Genomic DNA, 19,349 nt, shown 5'->3' with positions numbered 1-19,349 from the left:
GAAACATGCTTTTTTTTTTAATTCTTGAAAAAAGAAGTTTGGAGCTAGGATGAGGTGGATTTTTTGGCCATATCTAAGTTAGTCTATTGCAATGGCAACATTTTTTTCGCATCGCACGAGTCACACGAACCACAGCAGTGATGTTGCCACTGGCGCAAGTCGTGAAGAAGACGACAGGAAGTAGCAGGAGGATCGTGGCGCTGGATGTTTTTTAAAGACACTGCGTGAACAGACTACGTGGGATTTTAATTGTGTTTCTTATCTGATGGAAACATTGTGATTGCAAAGTTGTATTTTTTCAACATCAGCTTAGAAAAATGTAAAGAATCCCTTTTTGTGGAGATAAAAACACCAGCAGAGACGAGCGTCGGTCAAACTAACACTTAGCATCCGTTTCTAACTGCCTGAGCGTCTACAGTTATGATCAGGTTCCACATAAAAAACAGAAAACTGGTCCCAGTTTGTGAAAGACCATAATCACCCTGGTGTCATTCGTAGTCCTTCATTGACTTGTTGACGGTTCTAAATGGAAAGATATTTCATTTTGGTTCTATTAATGGCCAGGATACAAATCCTGCTCTCTCACATTTTCATCTTTACCGATGCTACATCACTGACCAGTTGCTATGTTTTAACCTCCCTGATCCATCACATTTAAATGACCCAGATATCAGATTGCCTCTGATACTGTAGCATACACGTTATGATCTCCAGCTCGGTCAGGCTACTCTAACATGTTTTTTAACATATTTGAGCAAGTGCTACTCAAATGTAACAGCAATAAGCAAACAATAACATTACAAAATCTTGTGGTACATTATGCTGATTCTCTGTCTGCACCTATGAAGATTCTCTAACTTTGACAGAACGTGGTTAACATGATGGGGAACCAGGCTTAAGTTTCTAATTTATGCTCATTTATGTTTTGGACATTTAACTGTCATCTCAAGATGGTCCAGGGGTCACTAATATAGATTCATTGAGCATCTCTGAAGTTCCTGAATTTCAGATTCTGACTGAAGATCAAAAGTAAGACCTTTTTTCTGATGAAAAGCATGTTTTTGTCAGAGTGTGAAGTCTTTTAGGAGCTTGGATACTACCAAGACTTAGAAAGAACTGACTTAGAGTTTATTTTAAAAGCTCTAAAATGAAATATTCCTCTTTTGACTGGAGTCAATGATTAAAAAAAAACTGAAAAAGTGAAAGTTGGCGTTTTAGCTCCCTGTTTTGTAAAAGGTCAAAGAACAGTAACAACGATTTAGAAATGAAATGAATGATAAACTCATACAGATTACAAGACTGGATTGATTTAAGAAAATCAGTTTAGTATGCTAATTACATTTGGAATTGATTGAAATGTGTTATTTAAACTAGTAGAAATGCTTTTATTTCAAAACAGAATATGGACCTGAGATGTTTTTATTTAATTTGTCTCTGCAGTTTATTTTCCGTTGTTGCTTCGCTGGTCGGCTTTGCGGGGCTCAACTTTGACTCTTTGCTTTTACTTTTGAATTGTTCAGAAAAGAAGACCAGAACCTCTGTGATCATGTCGAATCTCCGTCCAGTCGACGGCTCCTCTAAATGATGTCCTCCTACATTCTGTCAGGATCAGCCTCCAGAGCCACAAACTGACCTGAGGATAACCTGGAAACGGCTCCAGGCTCAGAGTCTATTCAAACCAAACTCTGGCATCGCGACCAAACAATCCATTCAAGTTTCAGCTGGAGCATTTTGTTAAAAAAAAAAAGAAAAATTAAAATGATACTCTGTTGAACTGATAGCACAACGTCCTCGTTGTGTTTTTTGCAGCCGAGAAATGAAGAACATATGGAGACGAGGCAGAAACTCTCAGAGGCACAACATTACAGTCAGTTAATGCAAAGCTGCAAATACCTGTGTTAAATGCAACACCTGAGACACTCCTTCTTAAATTCTTTCATGCAGCTAAAATTGTTTTGTTTTTTTTCCTTTGTACACATTATTTTGTATTTAAAAAAGAGGTTTAAAAATAAATAGAGATCAAACTGGAAGACCTTTCTCAGGCTATGACTACAGCTACTCCAAACCTTTGGACAATAATCGCTGCTGGGCTAGAATCAAGATGCTACTGGATGATTGTCACTAAGTGCAACATGTGCTGTTGAAGCTGTGTGTGTGTGTGTGTGTTATATATTAAATACACTGCACGGGTCGGAGGAGGCCGCGCTGCCTCCTGGGAACCCAACATGAAGACGTTCTCATGTTCTCTGCTACAGTCCGTCAGCTCTGCTGAAGGACAAAAACCAATCAGTAGCAACAGTTTGGGAGAGCACTGCTGTTTACACCACCAGGACGGTTCCAGTCTCTTTATGTTTTTTGGCATACATAAAAAAAAAACTCTAATCAGACGTCTGCAGAATTGAAAAACAAAATAACAAAAACAAGCATAAAAATCAACATGGGTGATACATTTTTTAGGATTGTTGTGACACGTCCACTTTGTTGTTTGACTTAGTTTCATTAAGACAAGTTAATTATGCAACAGGAGAAACTTTCTCAGTTTGCAGAGATCTGACCTGAAACCACGAGCAGCCAGGCCCACCGTGATGAGCCTCAGCTGCCGAGACCGGAAATAAAATAAGAAAACTGTGCATTTCAACACACACATGGACACACACAGGGAGACAATGCTCCTTTTGTTGATACATATGTCCAGTGGCGTCGATTCTCATGGGGTGGCCAGACCCCAGGCAAGTAAAAACTATTGGTGTGGCATGACTAACAGAGAGCGACGAAAAATAAAAAGTCCCCAACTGCATACTAGGAAGTTGAAGTTCAAGCTTTAGCTTTAGTTCTAAGCTAGCATATTAGCCTGCTAACATGCTTTAGCATAAATCAACATGAGAAGAATTACATGAAAGAGTTTGCAATGTTGATCTGACCAAATTCCAGAGGCGGCGCTGACATGAGATTCCACACAGAGCAGCAGAAACCCACTGAGCCTGTCAGTGTCCTGAGTCGCCCCGTAACGCCAGCAGAGTGGGACCGTTTGCCAATCCACTGCTGGGACTGCTCACCTTTCCTCTGCTGGCTCAATCAGCAGCTACTGAACAGGCTGAGAAGACAAGAGCTCCAGTTATTTTGTTGGGTTGGTTGTTGGCAGGCGGGTGGAGGTGAACGGGTTACAGGGAGAGCACTGTGACCGACTCGGAGCAGGCAGGCGTCATTCTTGCAGAAGAGTCTCCTTCCAGTCGAAGGAGTGGTTTGGTCCATGAGTCAGAGGCAGGATAGGAGGGTCCACTAACTGCCACATTCCCGTCTCTCCCTGTTCCTCACAGGCACAGAAGCCCAGGTACGGGATCTGAGGACCAAACAGCACATCCAGGTTTCTAGCGTCATTTCAACCACAGCTTTTATAACTGTAACTAAGCAGAGACGCACAGATCAGATTGTGGCCAACTTCCACTGTCAGGTTCCCCTAAATCTCTATTTACCTTTGAAAACTTTCTTATATGAAGATATAGGAACAACATTCAAAATATTTCTCCCAGCATGCCGGTTGGTCACTATCTATATGAGGCAGTGGCTGTAAACCAGGATTTCATCATTTTAAAACAAACAAAAATGATTATGGAGTTAAAATGATCAATTTCTGCAAATTCTGTAGAAAAAGTATATCCTAAGATTTCTAACATTTCAAAATTATCACATGATTTTATTTGATAAAAAAAGTAAAATCAGATGTTTTTGCCAGCTTCATTTCGTTGAATATCTGACATGCCAAATATAAGATCTTCAATATATTCTGATGTGGAATATCTGATATGTTCAACATCAGAATATATTCCATTTTATCTGGTAATCTATTCAACATCAGACTGAATAGATTACCAGACAAAAAATTTCCATCACAATCCCCTCTTTTGATAAGAAAATCTATAATATTTTTATATTAATTCTGTCACATTTTCAGCAAAGATGAAAATGTGATGGCATATGGTTAGTTTTTTTTTTTTTGCCTAAACAGATTAGGAAAAAACTCTGTTTAGGTAAAAACAAAAAAAAGCCCAGCATGGCTGCTGGTTAACTAGAAGTTTGACTAATTTCCCCCCTGTGGGGCGATAAGGGCTTGATCTATCTTCCATCTATTTAAGTTATTTTAACTTATACTTTAGAATGATTGAAAAAAGATTTCATTTCTTTAAAAAAAAAAAAAATGTATGATTTAAGAATTTATTGGATTCCATGTTTGTCTCTGATCTTCTTCCCTTTTGAAAAGCACTGTGTCATCATACCCAGCTGGCCAGAGGAGCTGTGACAGGAGAAAAGTGTGCTGTGGAAACCAAAACTGACGCGGAGCAGACGGACCTTTCGTACGACTTGGATGAAGTCCTTGGCGTTCTGGGGGCTGCGGCCCTGCAGCTGCCGCGTGCAGGCCTCCAGGGAAGACGCGTGGGCTACGATCAGCACGTTGTTTCCTACGCAGAGCGGAAAGAAAAACACGAAGCGTCAGCGCAGCACCGATGTAAGAGCACTGACAACGGCGGCAGCGGAGGAGCTCGGGCTACCTGTGCTTTTGCAGTCTGACAGGATGTCTTTGGTGACTTGGTAGCTGCGGCTCATGTAGTTCTCGTAGGACTCGGACACGGTCAGCTTGCTGGCCGGGATCAGAGGCCTGCGCAGAGACAGACAGACAGACAGACAGAATGACGTCAGGCAACTTTCAGGAGAGAGAAGATCGACCCGGCGGACATTTTGTGTGTCTGCTTCGGCAACCAATAACTTATGGCGACTTTCTAAATGTTACTCATCGTCTGCGGTGAGAAAACAATGGAGGGTTTCAGCTCCAGTAAACAACAGGCAGCAGGGGGTCTGTGTGAACTGGTGTGTGTTACAAGTCAGCTGCTGCAAATGGGAATCCGAACCAGAACAAACAGAAAGAGTGGAACACAAAGATTTAAAATAATAACTAAATTAAATTACATCAGATAATTGAGCAGCAATTTATTTTTCATAATTTAGAAAAATACCCCCCCCCCAAAGAGTCCCCAACACAAAACAGAACAAAATGCCAAAGTTTTCATACATGGTAACAAAATGACCTTAGCAGAAAGAAATGGGAGTGTGTGTGTTTAAAATGAATGTGGGTTTGAGTTGGTCGAGGAGAACTGGAAATTTCTACCCCTTGTGCTCAACTGGCATGTTTGTTTTGCAGTTACCCAGAATGCCCTGCACCGTAGTCCATTTTCTGCTTTTGGAGAAGTGCTTGGAGTTCACATATGCATTCAAACTGCACCAGAGTTCACTTCAACAGAAGTGATATCTAGGTTTGTAGGCGAACCAAAGTTCACTCTTTTGTTCTGCTACAGAGTTTGATTTCACATTCACACTTCCCCAAACCAACCGAACCCCCCAACCCAAAAAAAAAACAATCTACTAGAGTTCGATTAAAGCCGACTAAATAGAACTGGGGTTAGCTAGATTCTGGAGAGCACAAACCGACTCCTAAAGTCTGCTACAAAACCTCGAGTGTTGGTCCAGGAGTCTGAGTCGAGTCTGAAATCCTATTTTTGAAATGCAACATCACTGAGTGTCTGTGGCAGACCAGGACTGGACCCGTCTGTTCACCTCCAGGAACCTTTAACTCCTCCGTTTGGAACAGGTTGGTTTCAGGCTTGAAATGTGAAGTGTTGTCATGGAAACGGACATCTCCCTCACCTGTAAGCTGTGTCTACGCTGAAGTTGGCAGCAGCCAGATCAGTGGGGGGGATCCACGCTGGCATGGAGTTCCCTGACACCCACTTTGTCCACTCGAAAAGACCCGGCTCCACGCGCACCTTCAGCTTCCCGTCCTGCTGCAGGCCTGCTCACACAAACACCCGGCGGTCAGGAAGGGCCGGAGGGCCGTCGGAACCGACTGCCGAGCAGAACCGGCTCACCTTTCAAGATGTTCTGCGCAGTCTGAACACATCGCAGCGACGGAGAGCAGTACACAAAGTCTATCATCGTGTTGCTCTCCAACAGGGCCTCGCCTGAGAAGGCAGCACACGGTTACCTTGGATATGTTTCAAAAAGCCACATTGCCAACAACTCTGTCACTGACGTACCGACTAATCGGGCCTGAGTGGACCCAAACACAGTGATGGGGGAGTCCATGTCGTAGTCTCTCTGTCCTCCCCACAGAGGCAGGCTGGGAGGCATGTTGAGGTTGGAGCGTACGTATCTACCTGCAGAGCAACAACATGCGTTTAGACTTGAGCTCTGGTGTAAAGTCAGACCTGGCAGAGTCTAAAGTTTCACCTTTGCCGTCCGAGCAGAGAGTGAGCCAGTGTTTCCCAAACACCACGTCCATCCTCTCGCCGTGCCGGCACACAAACACCGTCCGTTTGGGCTGCCGAGTGTGGCTGCCACTGAGGCGCAGGACCTGCTGCAGTGAAACGGGCCCAGAAATGATGGAGTCAGGCAAGCGGCATGGTAGTGGAAACGCTTTGAACTGAGAGTTATACAAAACACAAACTGGATTTCACTGCACAAGCAGGTATGAGCCTCCTATCGGTGAATTAATGCTGGGCGGTTTTCTTTCAACGCAAAGAGAAGCTTCTCATTTCATGAACCATAGAAAAAACACTAAATCTTTCCAAGTATTTTTGTTCTCATTTCTAGTGCAAATATGGTAGAACACTAACAATAAGACCAAACTATCTTTTCATGAAGATGTAGAAGTTTGTTTTGAGTCAATAATTCCTTAATATTGGTAAAAAAAACAAAACAAATAAACTACTAGATCCATTGGCAGATTATTTCACTTATGAGAAAAATATCTTGTTAGAAGTGAACTAATCTCTGAGCGGGACTAGTAGCTTTTTAAAGGCAGCATCACAACCACCAGTACCTGCATAGGGTGGCAGATCACACTGAGAGCAGGCGTGTCTCCAGGACCGGTGCTGTCAGGACGTCTGCTGTCCAGCAGGCCGTCAAACATTCCTTTATCCTTACCAGCTTTATCACCAGGTCCACAGCTGAAGAAGGAGTGGGAGCTGGGGAGAGAAGAAAGACGGACAGCTGACTGATGCCTGCTGAAAAATCGGTTGCATAATTTCTGAGCCAAAAAAAATAATATCGCAGTGAGAGCCTTTGTCAACCCGGGAGGGCTTGACAAATAACAGTGGTGACTGTCCTGGCGCCGCATACTCATACAAATGCATATTTTATAAGAATATATATAATTCATACTTTGTTCCTCTGCTCTGACAATACATTACAATTCCACACCTAGAATTTTGATCCAAATATCCAAAATGTCATATGAAGCCACGTGATTACGAGATTATCTTCTAAATAACTCAAAAAATATTTGATCGTTTTCCTTTGCATTTAGAATTATTCTACGTTATCAAAAGCCACCTAAAGTGTTGCAGTCAAAACAAGTTGTGACCAAATCTAAGCTGTCCACCAGGCCACATCTGCACATGTGCAGTCAACAGTAATCACCCTGCTGTTGCCAACTTAGCAGTTTTGTTCCAATATTTAGCTACTTTTTAGACAGAAAAAAGTCAGTATCGGCCAAAATCAGAAACAGCAGGTCAGGTAAGATCAATATTCGGCCTGAAGACTGCAGGCGGTGCAGCCCTCGTTTTTGATGTGATGGAGAAGCCAAACACAAAACTAACTAAAAGTGTTTGTTCTACAACTCAGTATCAAAACCTCTTCATCTGGCAGGCATCGGGCCGAGTCAGGATCCTGAAGTTTGAAGTTTTGTCCAGCTGCAGTCAGGCCCTGAGTTGCTTCTGTGCACAGCCAATCAAAATTCAGTTCAATTCAAAATTCAAAAGTACTTTATTGATCCCAAAGAGAAATTAAATGTGGTTGTAACTCATTAATTTAGATTCTTCAAAGAGTTATTGAAGACTGTGATGACTGTTGGCAGGAAAGATCTTCTCCAGCAGGCTGTGCTGCAATGAATCTGAAGAATTGAAATTGAAATTTTATTTCACTTCAGTTCTACTCCTAAATTGAAAGTGAATCAGCTGGCTTACAAGGTGCAGTGTGGACTTTGTTACTTTGGAATTTTCAGGGGGAATAAATCGGCCAAAAAAAAAAAAAAGTGTAATCAGTGCTCCTCCAGAGAACTGCAGCCGCTGTTCCCTCATGCTTTTCCATCTGTCTGACTTATTTATGTCGTCCCAGTCAGCAGGAGACGCTCCTCACCCATGAAACACCCAGGTGTCAGACTCGTCGGCCAGGCTCACGTAGTTCTCCGGCAGGAGTCCAGACAGGCCGGTGGCCAGCGAGGTTCCGTGGACCCAGCCCTCGCTGGTGCTGGTCTGGTCCATGGAAGACGTGAAGATAAAATCCCCAGGAACCAGCTCCAGTTCGTCATCGTTCTGGGGCATGTAGGGGTACATGACCCTCAGCGTCTGCAGGCACATCCAGAGGCATGATGGGAAAACTAAGACTGTGAGGTGATCAGGGTTTGAACATTATGTGTGACATGGAATTAGGGCTGGGCGATAAATCGATTTGAAGATTTCATTTATGGAAATATATGGATTTGTTTTCCACCAATGAACTCCTTTAGTTTTCATAGTTCAGAGCGATGTCTGCACAGCCGAGGCCTTCGATCCTGTTTTACAGCTTCTAATCATTTGGTCTTTGAACTAAAGTCAAAGACCAAATAATAGAGCAGAATATTAGGGTCAGGCTAAGAATGTTTTATTTTTAAATAGGAGAATAAAGTCGCGCAACAATAAAGTTGAAATAATACAACAATAAAGTTTTATTGTAACCAGAATAAAGTCGAAATATTAGGAGAATAAAGTAGTAATTTTATGAGAACTCCAACACAAAAATAACAAAAAATAAAATACTTTGGTGTACATTTTACAAATAATACTTAGTGGAAATACTTCATTGTTTAAAACATCAGCACCAAATTATTGCCTGTAGCAGGACTTTGAAACAAATGTCCAAACAACGTTGAAGAAAGAACTCCATGAACTCAGCTGCTCCTGTCAGATCCTGATCTTTTTTCCCTCATTACAGCATTTTTTTCAATTTTCAGACATTTTTTTTTCTGGTAAAATTGCATCTTTATTCTGTTAACATTAAGACTATATCCTCGTAATTAAACAAAATATTCTCTAAGTGTGGCTCTGATACAACTCACAGAAGGGATGATTGAAATAAAAGCCATTTTTGAAAATATTTTTTCTTTTTTTTTTAGAAAATAAACTGAGAAGAAAACAATTCATTCAAAACAGGATTTGGTTTAAAAAAAATCGTAGATTTTATTTGTAAGCCATATCGCCCAGCCCTACATGGGAAGCATAGTTTTTTTGGTTTGTTTTCAGTGTGAGCTACCTCATGGCTAGCAAAACGAATGTCCCGGGAGAACAGGACAGCCAGCCAATCACAGCCCAGCTTCACCTCGATGCCCTTGGCCAGCTTCTCCAGTGAGGAGAGGTGATCACTGGGGAAGTTGTAGGCCAGCGTCAGGTGGAGCTGCTTCTTGTGAGGCTCCACTTTGACCTCTGGAGGAGACAGAGGATTGGTGGTCATTCTACTGTCAGCCTGTGGGATTTGTCTGGTCTGGACATTACAAGTTACCTACAATCAAACCGTGTGTTTGCCCACCAGGGGCATCACTAGGTTCTGAGGACGAGGGGGCTCAGTCCCCAGGAAGCGGGGAGGGAAAGTGTGACATTTCTCAAACAGCAACAGAAACAGAGAAGTTCCAGCCATATTTTACCCAGATCTTCCACACTATTGTGACATGAAGTAAAGGCTAACTGACAGTTAAAAATGATACTTATGATAAAAAAATATATATTTTTAGCACATTGCATTGAATTTGAATTGAAACAAAACACAAAAATATACTAACAAAACACCACCAAATTATTTTATGAATGTTAATGCTAGGTAGAATGCTAATGCTACCTAGCATTAGCATTTATGGCTAGTGGTGAACTAGATGCAGCTGAGCAGAGAGGAAGGGGGAGGGTCTGAGCAGTGTGTACACAAGGATGACTGGCAGTGGTAAGCCCCACCTCCTGGCTCTGACTGGTTGTTTCTGTAGTTGAGAATATTTTAGGGGGACGCTAGCCCCCCTAAAACAGGCGTAGTGACATCACTGTGTCCCACAATCCCTCTGGAGAACCCTACCTGTCTTCCTGACGGCCTCTGTGGCAAAGTCGGCTGCGAACTGCCTGAGGACGTCGGCCACCTGCTCCTCCACAAACAGCCCGATGAAGTTGGACGACGTGTAGAGCTCCAGAGGCAGCGGGCGGGGGAAGCGGCCCCTCCACTGCTGCACGGTGGTCTGAAGGGCCTCACACAGGGCTTCCACTTTGGGGTCGGCACACTGGAAGGAAGAGAGGAGTCAGAAGGCCGGTCCTGTGGTGGGACGGACTGAACACGGCTGAGACGGGGTCCGGTAGTTTCAGCTCACCATGAAGAACTGACAGAGAGTGATGTGTGGAAAAATATTGTGGGCCTTGTTTTTGCCGCAGGTGACCCGGCTCTGCTGCCAGAAGTGTGAGAGCTGGTTCTGGAGCGGCCCGCTGGGTCGCAGGTAGAGAACGAACTCCCTGGGCAGGGGGTCGTCCAGGAACGGGTCGTCCACATGGGAGAACAGCCTGGTGGGGACAGATTTCTGCTCTCATGTATGTGGTAAACTAGTGCATGAATGTGAAAAAACGGAAGATGATATGTAGTTCTCAACAGTTTTTTCTAACAAAGATTCAAGTTTAAGATGGTAAATGTCGGAATGTATAGATATCTTCAATTTTTTATTTCAACATTCATTATTGAAATATTCAGATGTACAAAACACAAAAGCACAAAACAACACCAGAGGGCGCCACAACACACAGTTTTCTCATACCTTGACTTGTGATGAGTGTGTGTTTTGTGCTGTGCCCACACTTAGTGGTTTAGCTAAGGATGGATAAATGTAAACACGTGTTTAAACTCACCAGTCACATGCTGCCTGTACACTCCGACCTCCAGTTGACACCAGAGACTTCAGGCTGGAAGAGAACACAGAAGATCACAGATAAACAGCGTGACCACGACAGGTTTCAGAGGCAGGCGCAGGGGAAGCAGAGATGGAGATCAGCTGCGAAACATCTCAGTGCAGCTGAGCTTCTGAGGAGCTTCTGGGAACAGATGGAGAATTAAAAAGAGAAGAGCCGAGGACTGGCGTCTGGGAGGAGAGTGTGACCTTGGAAACAGATCCAAGAAAGAGAAACAAGCTGGGAAGGGTTCAAAGCTGTTCACTGAGCGGGCTGCTGTGGGAGTTGGGTACAAACAGCGTGAGGGGAAAAAGGCAGGCTGGTGAATTATTCAGCCTTTCCTGGTTGCCTGGTTGAGGTGAAGCAAACGGAAATTCAGCTACTGCTCTACTCAGAATATTCAACAATGTCTGCTGCAACTTCTCGTTTTAAACATCTGCATTCACATTTTAAGCTCACTTCGGAACCACGACTTTCAGTTTTTTGGGATTGTGTGCGGTGCCCAGGGGTCTGCAGCCTTCACAGCCCAAAGAGCCTGTGGGCTGTGAGGCTCACAGGCTTTGAGTTCAGCTGAACAAAACACATTTAGAGCCAATAATGTTACCTGATTAGGGGTGCACAGATTTATTGGTGCCGATTTCCTTAATATTGGGAGATTGGAGATCAGCAGATACTTACATGTGAAGTCGATCTTATCCACCAATCTTATCTTCCACAGCAAAGGTCTAAAAATCAACCACTGTCCTCTTCTGCTCTCCTGTGAGAGAAGTTTGACTGACAGACCGGCCCATCATGTCTGCACATGACTGTCAACAGTAGTTGACAGCAATCACCTCTCTCAGCCAACTCAGCAGCTTTCTTGCTATATTTAGTGACATTTCAGACAAAAAAATATTGATATTGGCCAAAATTGGAATTGGAAGGTCAGGCTTTTTAAAGGTCAGTCATCGGTGGTTGGCCAGAAAACTGCAATAGATGCAGCCTAATACATATTTACCATTATCTCTCCTGTCTGCTCCAATATGATTAAATTCACTTGGTTTACTGGTGTTCTGAAGATGCTTGTTTTAAGACATGGTTTGTTTTTAGGGACAGAAAACATCACTGTTAACCCTGCTGCTACTAGCTATGTATTTTATTGCTACTGTATTACTAATGTAATCTAGCTCTAAAAATGTTATATATAGCAAATAGGTGAGGGTTGAAAACTATTTCAGGTATTCATAAGTTTTACATTACTTATAAGATCAAAGCTGAAATTCTAATTTGTTGTAGTAGTGGTAATACTAAATTTTACTAAATCTTAAATTCTTCTCTAACATGAACAGTAGGTTGTTTTAAAGTATATGTATCAAGCCTACCCTGTTAATAATAAATATTTACTTAACTCAGAAGCATGTGTTAGCTCGTCCATTTACTGTCATCATCATACATGCTAACTCTAGACGATTCCTTTCAGTTTGTTTCTAAATATTTTTCCCAAATAGACATGGAAAATAATACTAAAATCCAACTCTGTCTTCTTCTCACGGTAAAACTCGGATGTTTTCCTCGTCTTGAAGCAAGAAACTCAGCTGACTGACGGCTGAGAGCAGCAGGCAGGGAAGGGAAGAGCTGCTCTACGTGTTGTTATGCCTGAGAAAACCTCCCACTGTCTCCGTCAGACTATTTAACACACAGTAAAAATGTGAAGAATAGCGTGAAGGACACTTTTAGTGGTTTTAAAGTCATTTCTGCTCCTGTTGTGCTTGATTTAAATGTGATGACCGCTGCAGCGGTGAACCCAGCTCTGACACTTCTGACTCCACACCGTTACTGAACGTGTTTCATTTTATTCTTTATTGCTGTGAACACAAAAACGCACATTTAGGCTCAACATCGCTCCAGGGCTGCACCTGACGAATATTTCAGTAAACAATTATTTTGTCGCTTATTCCGACAGTCAATTAATTGTATAAAAAAATTCCACATTCTGCAGATTTTTCCTCTAACTACTTCAGCCTATTTTGTACAATTTGAAAAATACATAAAAACCGCCATCTTGGTAGGCAAGCACAGTGCAAAGTAAAGATGCACTGTGGATGTTCTCTTGATCAATGTGCAAGATAAAGATTTATCAACAAAATTGCTGCTGTCATACATTCTCTATGAGACAGAGAATGTGGCTTGTTTATTGTTGTCATAGCAACTCCATTGAAACCATCATGACAATTGGTTACGGACACCTACCAAGATGGCTGTCAGCTGCAAAGTTCCCAGAAGTGTGACTACAAATAAGAACTATGCATTAATAACTGAATAGTGAAAGGTGCTTCATAGATTTTCTTTTTACAGAATCTAAAGCAGGTGAAGCTAAAACCGCCACGCGAGGAGTTTGGGGTAGAACACACAAAAAATTACTTTTGTCTGCAAAAGTCATTTTCAAGCCTGTATGTACTCCAGTTGACAGTTACTCAATGACTAAATTAGTTCACAATTATTTCAATAATCGATTCATCATGATTAATCTGAATAACTGTGTCAGCCCTACTTCCTATGCATTAGCGTGTCATACAAACATTTGCATGAGGTCCACTGAATCAGTGGTTTCATCAGTTTTCCTTCCACCCAGTGGAAGGAAAACTGAATGTCTTTGATTTATTTTCCAGCTAAACCTGCCCACATTAAGATAAAACTATTAAGAAAGGAGATCACTGTTTCCACTGCCCCCTGCGTGTTCTGAAAGGCCGGCACGCATCGCTGAGTAAGAGAGCGTTTATGTCACAGGAGGAATTGAGAAAGCCAGAGTGTGGGCAGAAGAATCTGGATCACGAGTCAGAGGAAGTGTCGGTTCCTCGAAAAGACCCCGAGAGCAGCAGAGAGCGACGCTTAGCACCGGCTGATAGGAAGGATGAGCAAACACAAAGAAACACGCTCAGTTTCTGCTGTCTGTGTCACTGTTTCATGTTTCACGTCCCTTCCCTCCCCCACCGCCGTGGAACTGGTGATGCATCACCAGACGTACAAAACGGGCGTGAATGAAGTGGAGCTGACTGAGGAGTGATTTACTCATCCGCCTCAGGTCTGGCTGATGAGGATGAGGATGAGGAGGAGCAGCAGAACTGATTCATCAGCATCTCATTAAGCCGAGCTGGGGGGGACGAGGCCAGGCGGTGTCGACCTCAAGGGGGCAGCAGCGCGGGGGGAGCGGAAGTGTGTGCTGCTGATCAATGGCGCCGCTGGTAAAAGGTTTTCTTGCTTCATGTCTTTGAGGGTAGATGGAAACATTCTCTGACGAAAACCCAAAGACTGTTAAAGTCCTTTGGACTTTACACGTCTAATTAGTGACTTCTTGAAAGCATTTAAAAGAAAAAAAGCAAACAAATATGCTGTGGCTCCCTTGTTCGTCAGCTCTTATAAAAATACATAAATATAATATAATAATAATTATATTATTTGACGTATTATATAATAAATATAATAAGTTGTAAAGTCAGATCTTTTAACTTCAGTAAACTTAAAATGACTGATTTTAGACATGTTTTTGTTGTACACATGTCTAAATAATGTCTAAATACAGGGCTGAGCTGATTAATCGGATTAATCATGATGACTTGATTACTGAAAGAACTGTAGACTAATTTAGTCATCAAATAATCGTTAACTGGAGTATACAGACTCAAAAGAAAGGCCAATTATTGAAAAAAAACCAACAATCTACATATTCAGAGCAGCAATTAAGCCAAAACAACAAAAAATATAAATGTTTTGAATTTTAGATGAATCTGTTCTACCTAGATTTCAACAACTCCACCCAGCTCAAGTTCTGGAAAGAAAATCTATTAGGAAACCTTTTGACCCCTAAACCTGCTGAGTTTAGGGGTTGAAAATGTAAACGGACTAAAAATGGTCTATTCATCACTTTCCTGTTTCCTACTGAACCAACTCAAACTTCTGCTTTGGTTGTCTATAAGTTACCATTTCTTTATAACACCGCTCCTACAGTAGACGTTTTAAATAATTCTACCTCAGACACCAGAGAAAGGAAACAAGTCGTTTGTTGCAGCTTCACATGCGTGACCTCAGCACACAGCCGTTCTGACCCCAGCCTGCGAGCTCACAGCGGCAGCAGCAGCGCCGCCGTCGTGATGCAGCTGATGAGGGGAAGGTTGCTTCGGGCGTCTTTAACCACTTTGACAAGACAGTCGATCACACAGTCAGCGCAGGATCAGAAAGATTTATGCCTCGCTACCTGTCACACGAGTCAATAAAGACATAATATTTGACCAAAGGCTCTGAAATAGAACTGAAAAGGAGAAGTGGATCCAGCGACGCGCTTGGCATTTAGTCAGTCAACATGTGAAACTTGTTTTTATGTGCATCATGACGTAAAGTTAAGTTACGCACACCGCACTATGCAGAAGAATACTAGTTAGATATAAATATAGATTTAGATGCTTTATGTTGTAAAGCACTTTGAACTGCCTTGTTGCTGAAATGTGCTATACAAATAAACTTGACTAATTGAAACTTGAGTGATAGAACATGTTCCAAATTGAACATGCATTTTATGAGAAGAATACAGAAATATCTGGAAGCTTTATAAGTCATTTTCTTGTGTCCACTCACAGCTGCGAGAACTTCACTTCTTTTAAACGGACTGCAGGGTCATACTAACCACTGACCCGCATCAGAACAACTTACTCAAATTTAAATTCAGTTTATTTATATAGCGGCCAATTCACAAGATCAGTGAAAAAAGGCACTTTGCAAATAAATTAATAAAATTTTAAGTCCGTTTTAAATGGTAGTTTGGGTCGCTCTTTTAAAATGTGGGGTTCTGTTGAGATATTATGAGTGGTTAATATATTACTTGTGATCGATTACTTTTTGACACCAGAGACCAGTCAGGGCAGGGCTAAAAACACTGAGATATGACATGTTCATTTCAAAAATCTGTTAGCAGTTCATCCAAAAAACACAAACTCTCTTTTAGTGAATATTAGGTTGGTCTGTCACGATAACAAATGTTCCTGTTATCACAGTAATTATTGCGATAAATCATAATATTGTTGTTTTGATGCCAATTTCAAGTAATATATTGATAGTGGCACAATAACGCAAGTCTGTCCAATAAACTTTCATTTTTGTGAAGAACACTCAACGCTGGACCTGGAGGATATTTTTAACCTCCAACATAAAACACAACAGCCAAAAACTATAAATAAAACAGAAATAAAAATGACTTACAGCCAAACCTATAAATAAAATGGATTATGAAGTTTGGAAGTTATTGAACTCATTTTATTTTGTCATATAATTAATTGATTTTTGCGACAGGCTTAATATTAGCCTGTTATGTCCTGTATAGAACAGTTGTTATATGGAACATGTACTGCATTTCACAAATTTTAAGATTTTTATTTGTAAAAAGTTTGGGAAACAATGCATCCTTTTCCTTCCATTTTACAATTCTTTGCTACTTTGTGTTGGACTATATCACAGAAATCTGCAAAGGTAGAGCTGAGATCTGTGAAGCATTTTAAATGTTACATCTTTTATGTCCTGTGTCTACCATTAAATATAACAATCAGTTATTAAATGAAGAGGATTGTCAACTCAAATCATTTACATGCGCACCAGAACATTCAGTGGCATTTATAGGTTAGAGCAGTCAGGTGACTCAGTTCAGCTCTGATATTTGATCAATCACACAGGTTGATTAAAAAACTACTGTTTCTACAGGATGGTGGGCTGTGGTGGTGCAGGCATTAAGCACAACCCACATAAGGAGGCCTTAGTCCTCAACGCAGCTGTCGCAGGTTCGATTCCTGGCCTGGCGACTTTTGCCGCATGTCTTCCCTCTTCTCTCATTCCCACTTTCCTGCCAATTCACTATCAAATAAAGGCAACTAGAGCCAATAAAACCTTAAAAATTACAACTTTTTTTACAGGATGATGAGGCTGATTGGGCGAAGATTAAAAAAAGGCAAAAAGAACTCTGTATGAACAAAATGAAAAAGAACAAAAACAGTAATCATCACTGTAGGTAAACAAAACCATAAGGAGACAAGATGTCCCGTGATAACCCCCTCCCACCTGCAGGTCAAACATTCTCCTGAAGTTTCCTCATACTTGTTATTTCCGTGATACCACCGACTACGACTCTAAGCCTCACAGTGCTTCTTGAAATACACAAATACTTTGATGCAAGAAAAAAAAGATAAAGTTCACCACATTTATTTCTGGAAGGGGGGGGGACTGCATTTGTGTTTCCAGGAAAAGAAAATGTGTACAGCCATCCAGCGAGTTATAAACGCTCCTTTGCGTGAGATTGGCCTCAGGTTCGAATGTGTCGGGAACATGTAGATAACTCCAGGTCTTCTGCGCAGCGCGTGGCTGAGTCACAGCGCAACGAGGCTGGAGAGCGGAAAACATTTCGTTCTACATCAGGAGGCCGGCTATATGGATAAAGTCTGGCAGCTGTAGGAGCGTCAGTCAGACAGACATGAGAAAGTGGCTCGAGTCGCATGAAAACAGGACATTCTCTGGACACATCATCCAGAAAATAAACGCTGCATGAAACCTGAACGTCTTTCATAGAATAGCTTTTTGTCTAATAGAGTTACATTTATTTATCAGCCAACCAGTAAAAACTGTAGACCTACTGTATATATGGGCTGAACATGGATATATGGAACTTTGGTTTTTATACAGACAGAGGCACTGTCAGGACGCCGGCTGTGTTTGTGTGATGCAGTAATCCTGTTACACATGTCTCTTTAATCCCCTATCTGACTTTTCTCTGAAATATGACAGGTTTTCCATGAGCAGAGATTTAGTCACTTGTGTTTATGCTCAATTACAATATAGATTACTATGTTAACGCATTAAGTTCGTAATGCTAAGAGAAAGCAACTAATTTAAAGACTAATTTAAATTAGTCTTTGTCCAAAACATTTTAGTCTGGATTTTAAACTTTTTTTTCTATTCTTACAATAGTGGAAAGACCTGTGTTGAAATTAGTGCTGGGCGGTACGACAGAAAAAAAAATTTTTTTTAAATATATTTTTATTTGAAAGATTCTGGCGGTTTCACTGTTTATTTATTATTTTTATTTTATTCAATGACTGGGCATTACATGACGCTTGTGGCTTATTTTCCTGTCAGAAGTAAAAGGCTTTAAATGAAGGCTCTAACCAAAGCATCACAAAATGACTCAAGAGTCAGTATGAAATTGAGAAATGAGTTGCAGGATGCAAGCTATTTTTACTGCGCAAAGTGCAACACATTAAAAATAGAAATAAACAGAGATGCAGAATCTCTAACACTGCTTCCCTTTCAAAACAAAGTGTTTTCAGATGCTTCTATAAACACAAGAAATGAAGCCAAAATACTTGAGAAGTGGGTGACTGCACCTGGCTCCATTTCCAGTTCACTCCAGTGTTGGTGTCATGTTGGGTTAGCAGTTTGGCTAAAGGATTTTCACACTAATATGATGGAAAGCACTTAGTGTTCTGAACCCCAGACGGACGGATCTCGGCAAGTTCCTGTAGCATGACCAGTACCACTAGACATGAGGCTTAGCTATGCTTGTTTGTTAAAAAGACAAAGACAAAAAAGGAAGAAAAGAAAAAGAAAAATCTTGAAATAGAAAACAAAAACAGGAAGAGAAGAAACAAGGAAAGAGGAAGAAAAACTAAATTAGATCCTTCACCCAGGAATTTATGATAAATTTGAAAAAGCTCAGAAACTTTGACATCCACACCTGTGAACTATCAAAGAAACAGTCACCATAAAATAGTAAAGGAAGTGAAGTCATAAAGAGCTTCTCTAGTCTTACTGAACCCTTAAAGCTCTTCAGTCAGGAGTCACATCCAAATATTCACTCTGATTTGGAGATCAGTAGGAATCATGGGCTGCCTTCCGTAGGGGCACATATGGCAGGAGGAAGATGAAATCAAACCCACAACTTTCCAACTGCAAGATGACTACTCAACCCACTGAGCCACAGTGGCTAAGCTACAGCTTTACAAGTTAGTGGCCAGCTAATGGCCCCATCTTGGCTTCATCTCTATGAGAGTGGAGTCAGAACAATATGTACTGTCAAATAACTGTATATAACCATCAGGATTAACCTTCCCTCCATCCAGGACGTCTATAGGCCTGGGTCAGGAAAGGAGGAGCTAACATCTCTCCAGATCCCACACATCCTGGACACTAGCTGTTAGCACTTTCCCCTTCAGAAATGTATTACATTTCTGAAGACTGGTTTATGCAAGGGTGCTACTTGCATAAACCAGTCACCACAGAAACAGTTTCTTCCCCCAGGACGTCTCTCTGATGTTTATACCTTTATATCTTAAATGTCTTTAA

General features: G+C 41.5%; 1 protein-coding gene across 1 annotated transcript in view; it reads right to left on the bottom strand.

Moving 5' to 3' along the window:
• Positions 1-19: 19 nt before the first annotated feature.
• Positions 20-19,349, bottom strand: part of ubash3bb (ubiquitin associated and SH3 domain containing Bb) — a 45,648-nt gene continuing 26,318 nt past the window's right edge. Inside the window, exons 2-14 of the mRNA XM_028044593.1 lie at positions 10,956-11,009; positions 10,430-10,616; positions 10,144-10,342; positions 9,340-9,509; positions 8,188-8,396; positions 6,872-7,016; positions 6,280-6,406; positions 6,087-6,206; positions 5,919-6,011; positions 5,698-5,842; positions 4,548-4,654; positions 4,348-4,457; positions 20-3,340 (exon numbers count right to left, since the gene is read on the bottom strand). Coding sequence (XP_027900394.1) covers positions 3,203-3,340; positions 4,348-4,457; positions 4,548-4,654; positions 5,698-5,842; positions 5,919-6,011; positions 6,087-6,206; positions 6,280-6,406; positions 6,872-7,016; positions 8,188-8,396; positions 9,340-9,509; positions 10,144-10,342; positions 10,430-10,616; positions 10,956-11,009 — 1,804 coding nt within the window. The 3' untranslated portion in view covers positions 20-3,202. The remainder of the gene's footprint in view (positions 3,341-4,347; positions 4,458-4,547; positions 4,655-5,697; positions 5,843-5,918; positions 6,012-6,086; positions 6,207-6,279; positions 6,407-6,871; positions 7,017-8,187; positions 8,397-9,339; positions 9,510-10,143; positions 10,343-10,429; positions 10,617-10,955; positions 11,010-19,349) is intronic.

Source organism: Xiphophorus couchianus, chromosome 18 (assembly GCF_001444195.1).
Source record: "Xiphophorus couchianus chromosome 18, X_couchianus-1.0, whole genome shotgun sequence".
NCBI classification, from domain to species: Eukaryota; Metazoa; Chordata; class Actinopteri; order Cyprinodontiformes; family Poeciliidae; genus Xiphophorus; species Xiphophorus couchianus.
The sequence above is the reverse complement of the archived record's forward strand: the minus strand, read 5'-3'. Positions and strand labels throughout refer to the sequence as shown.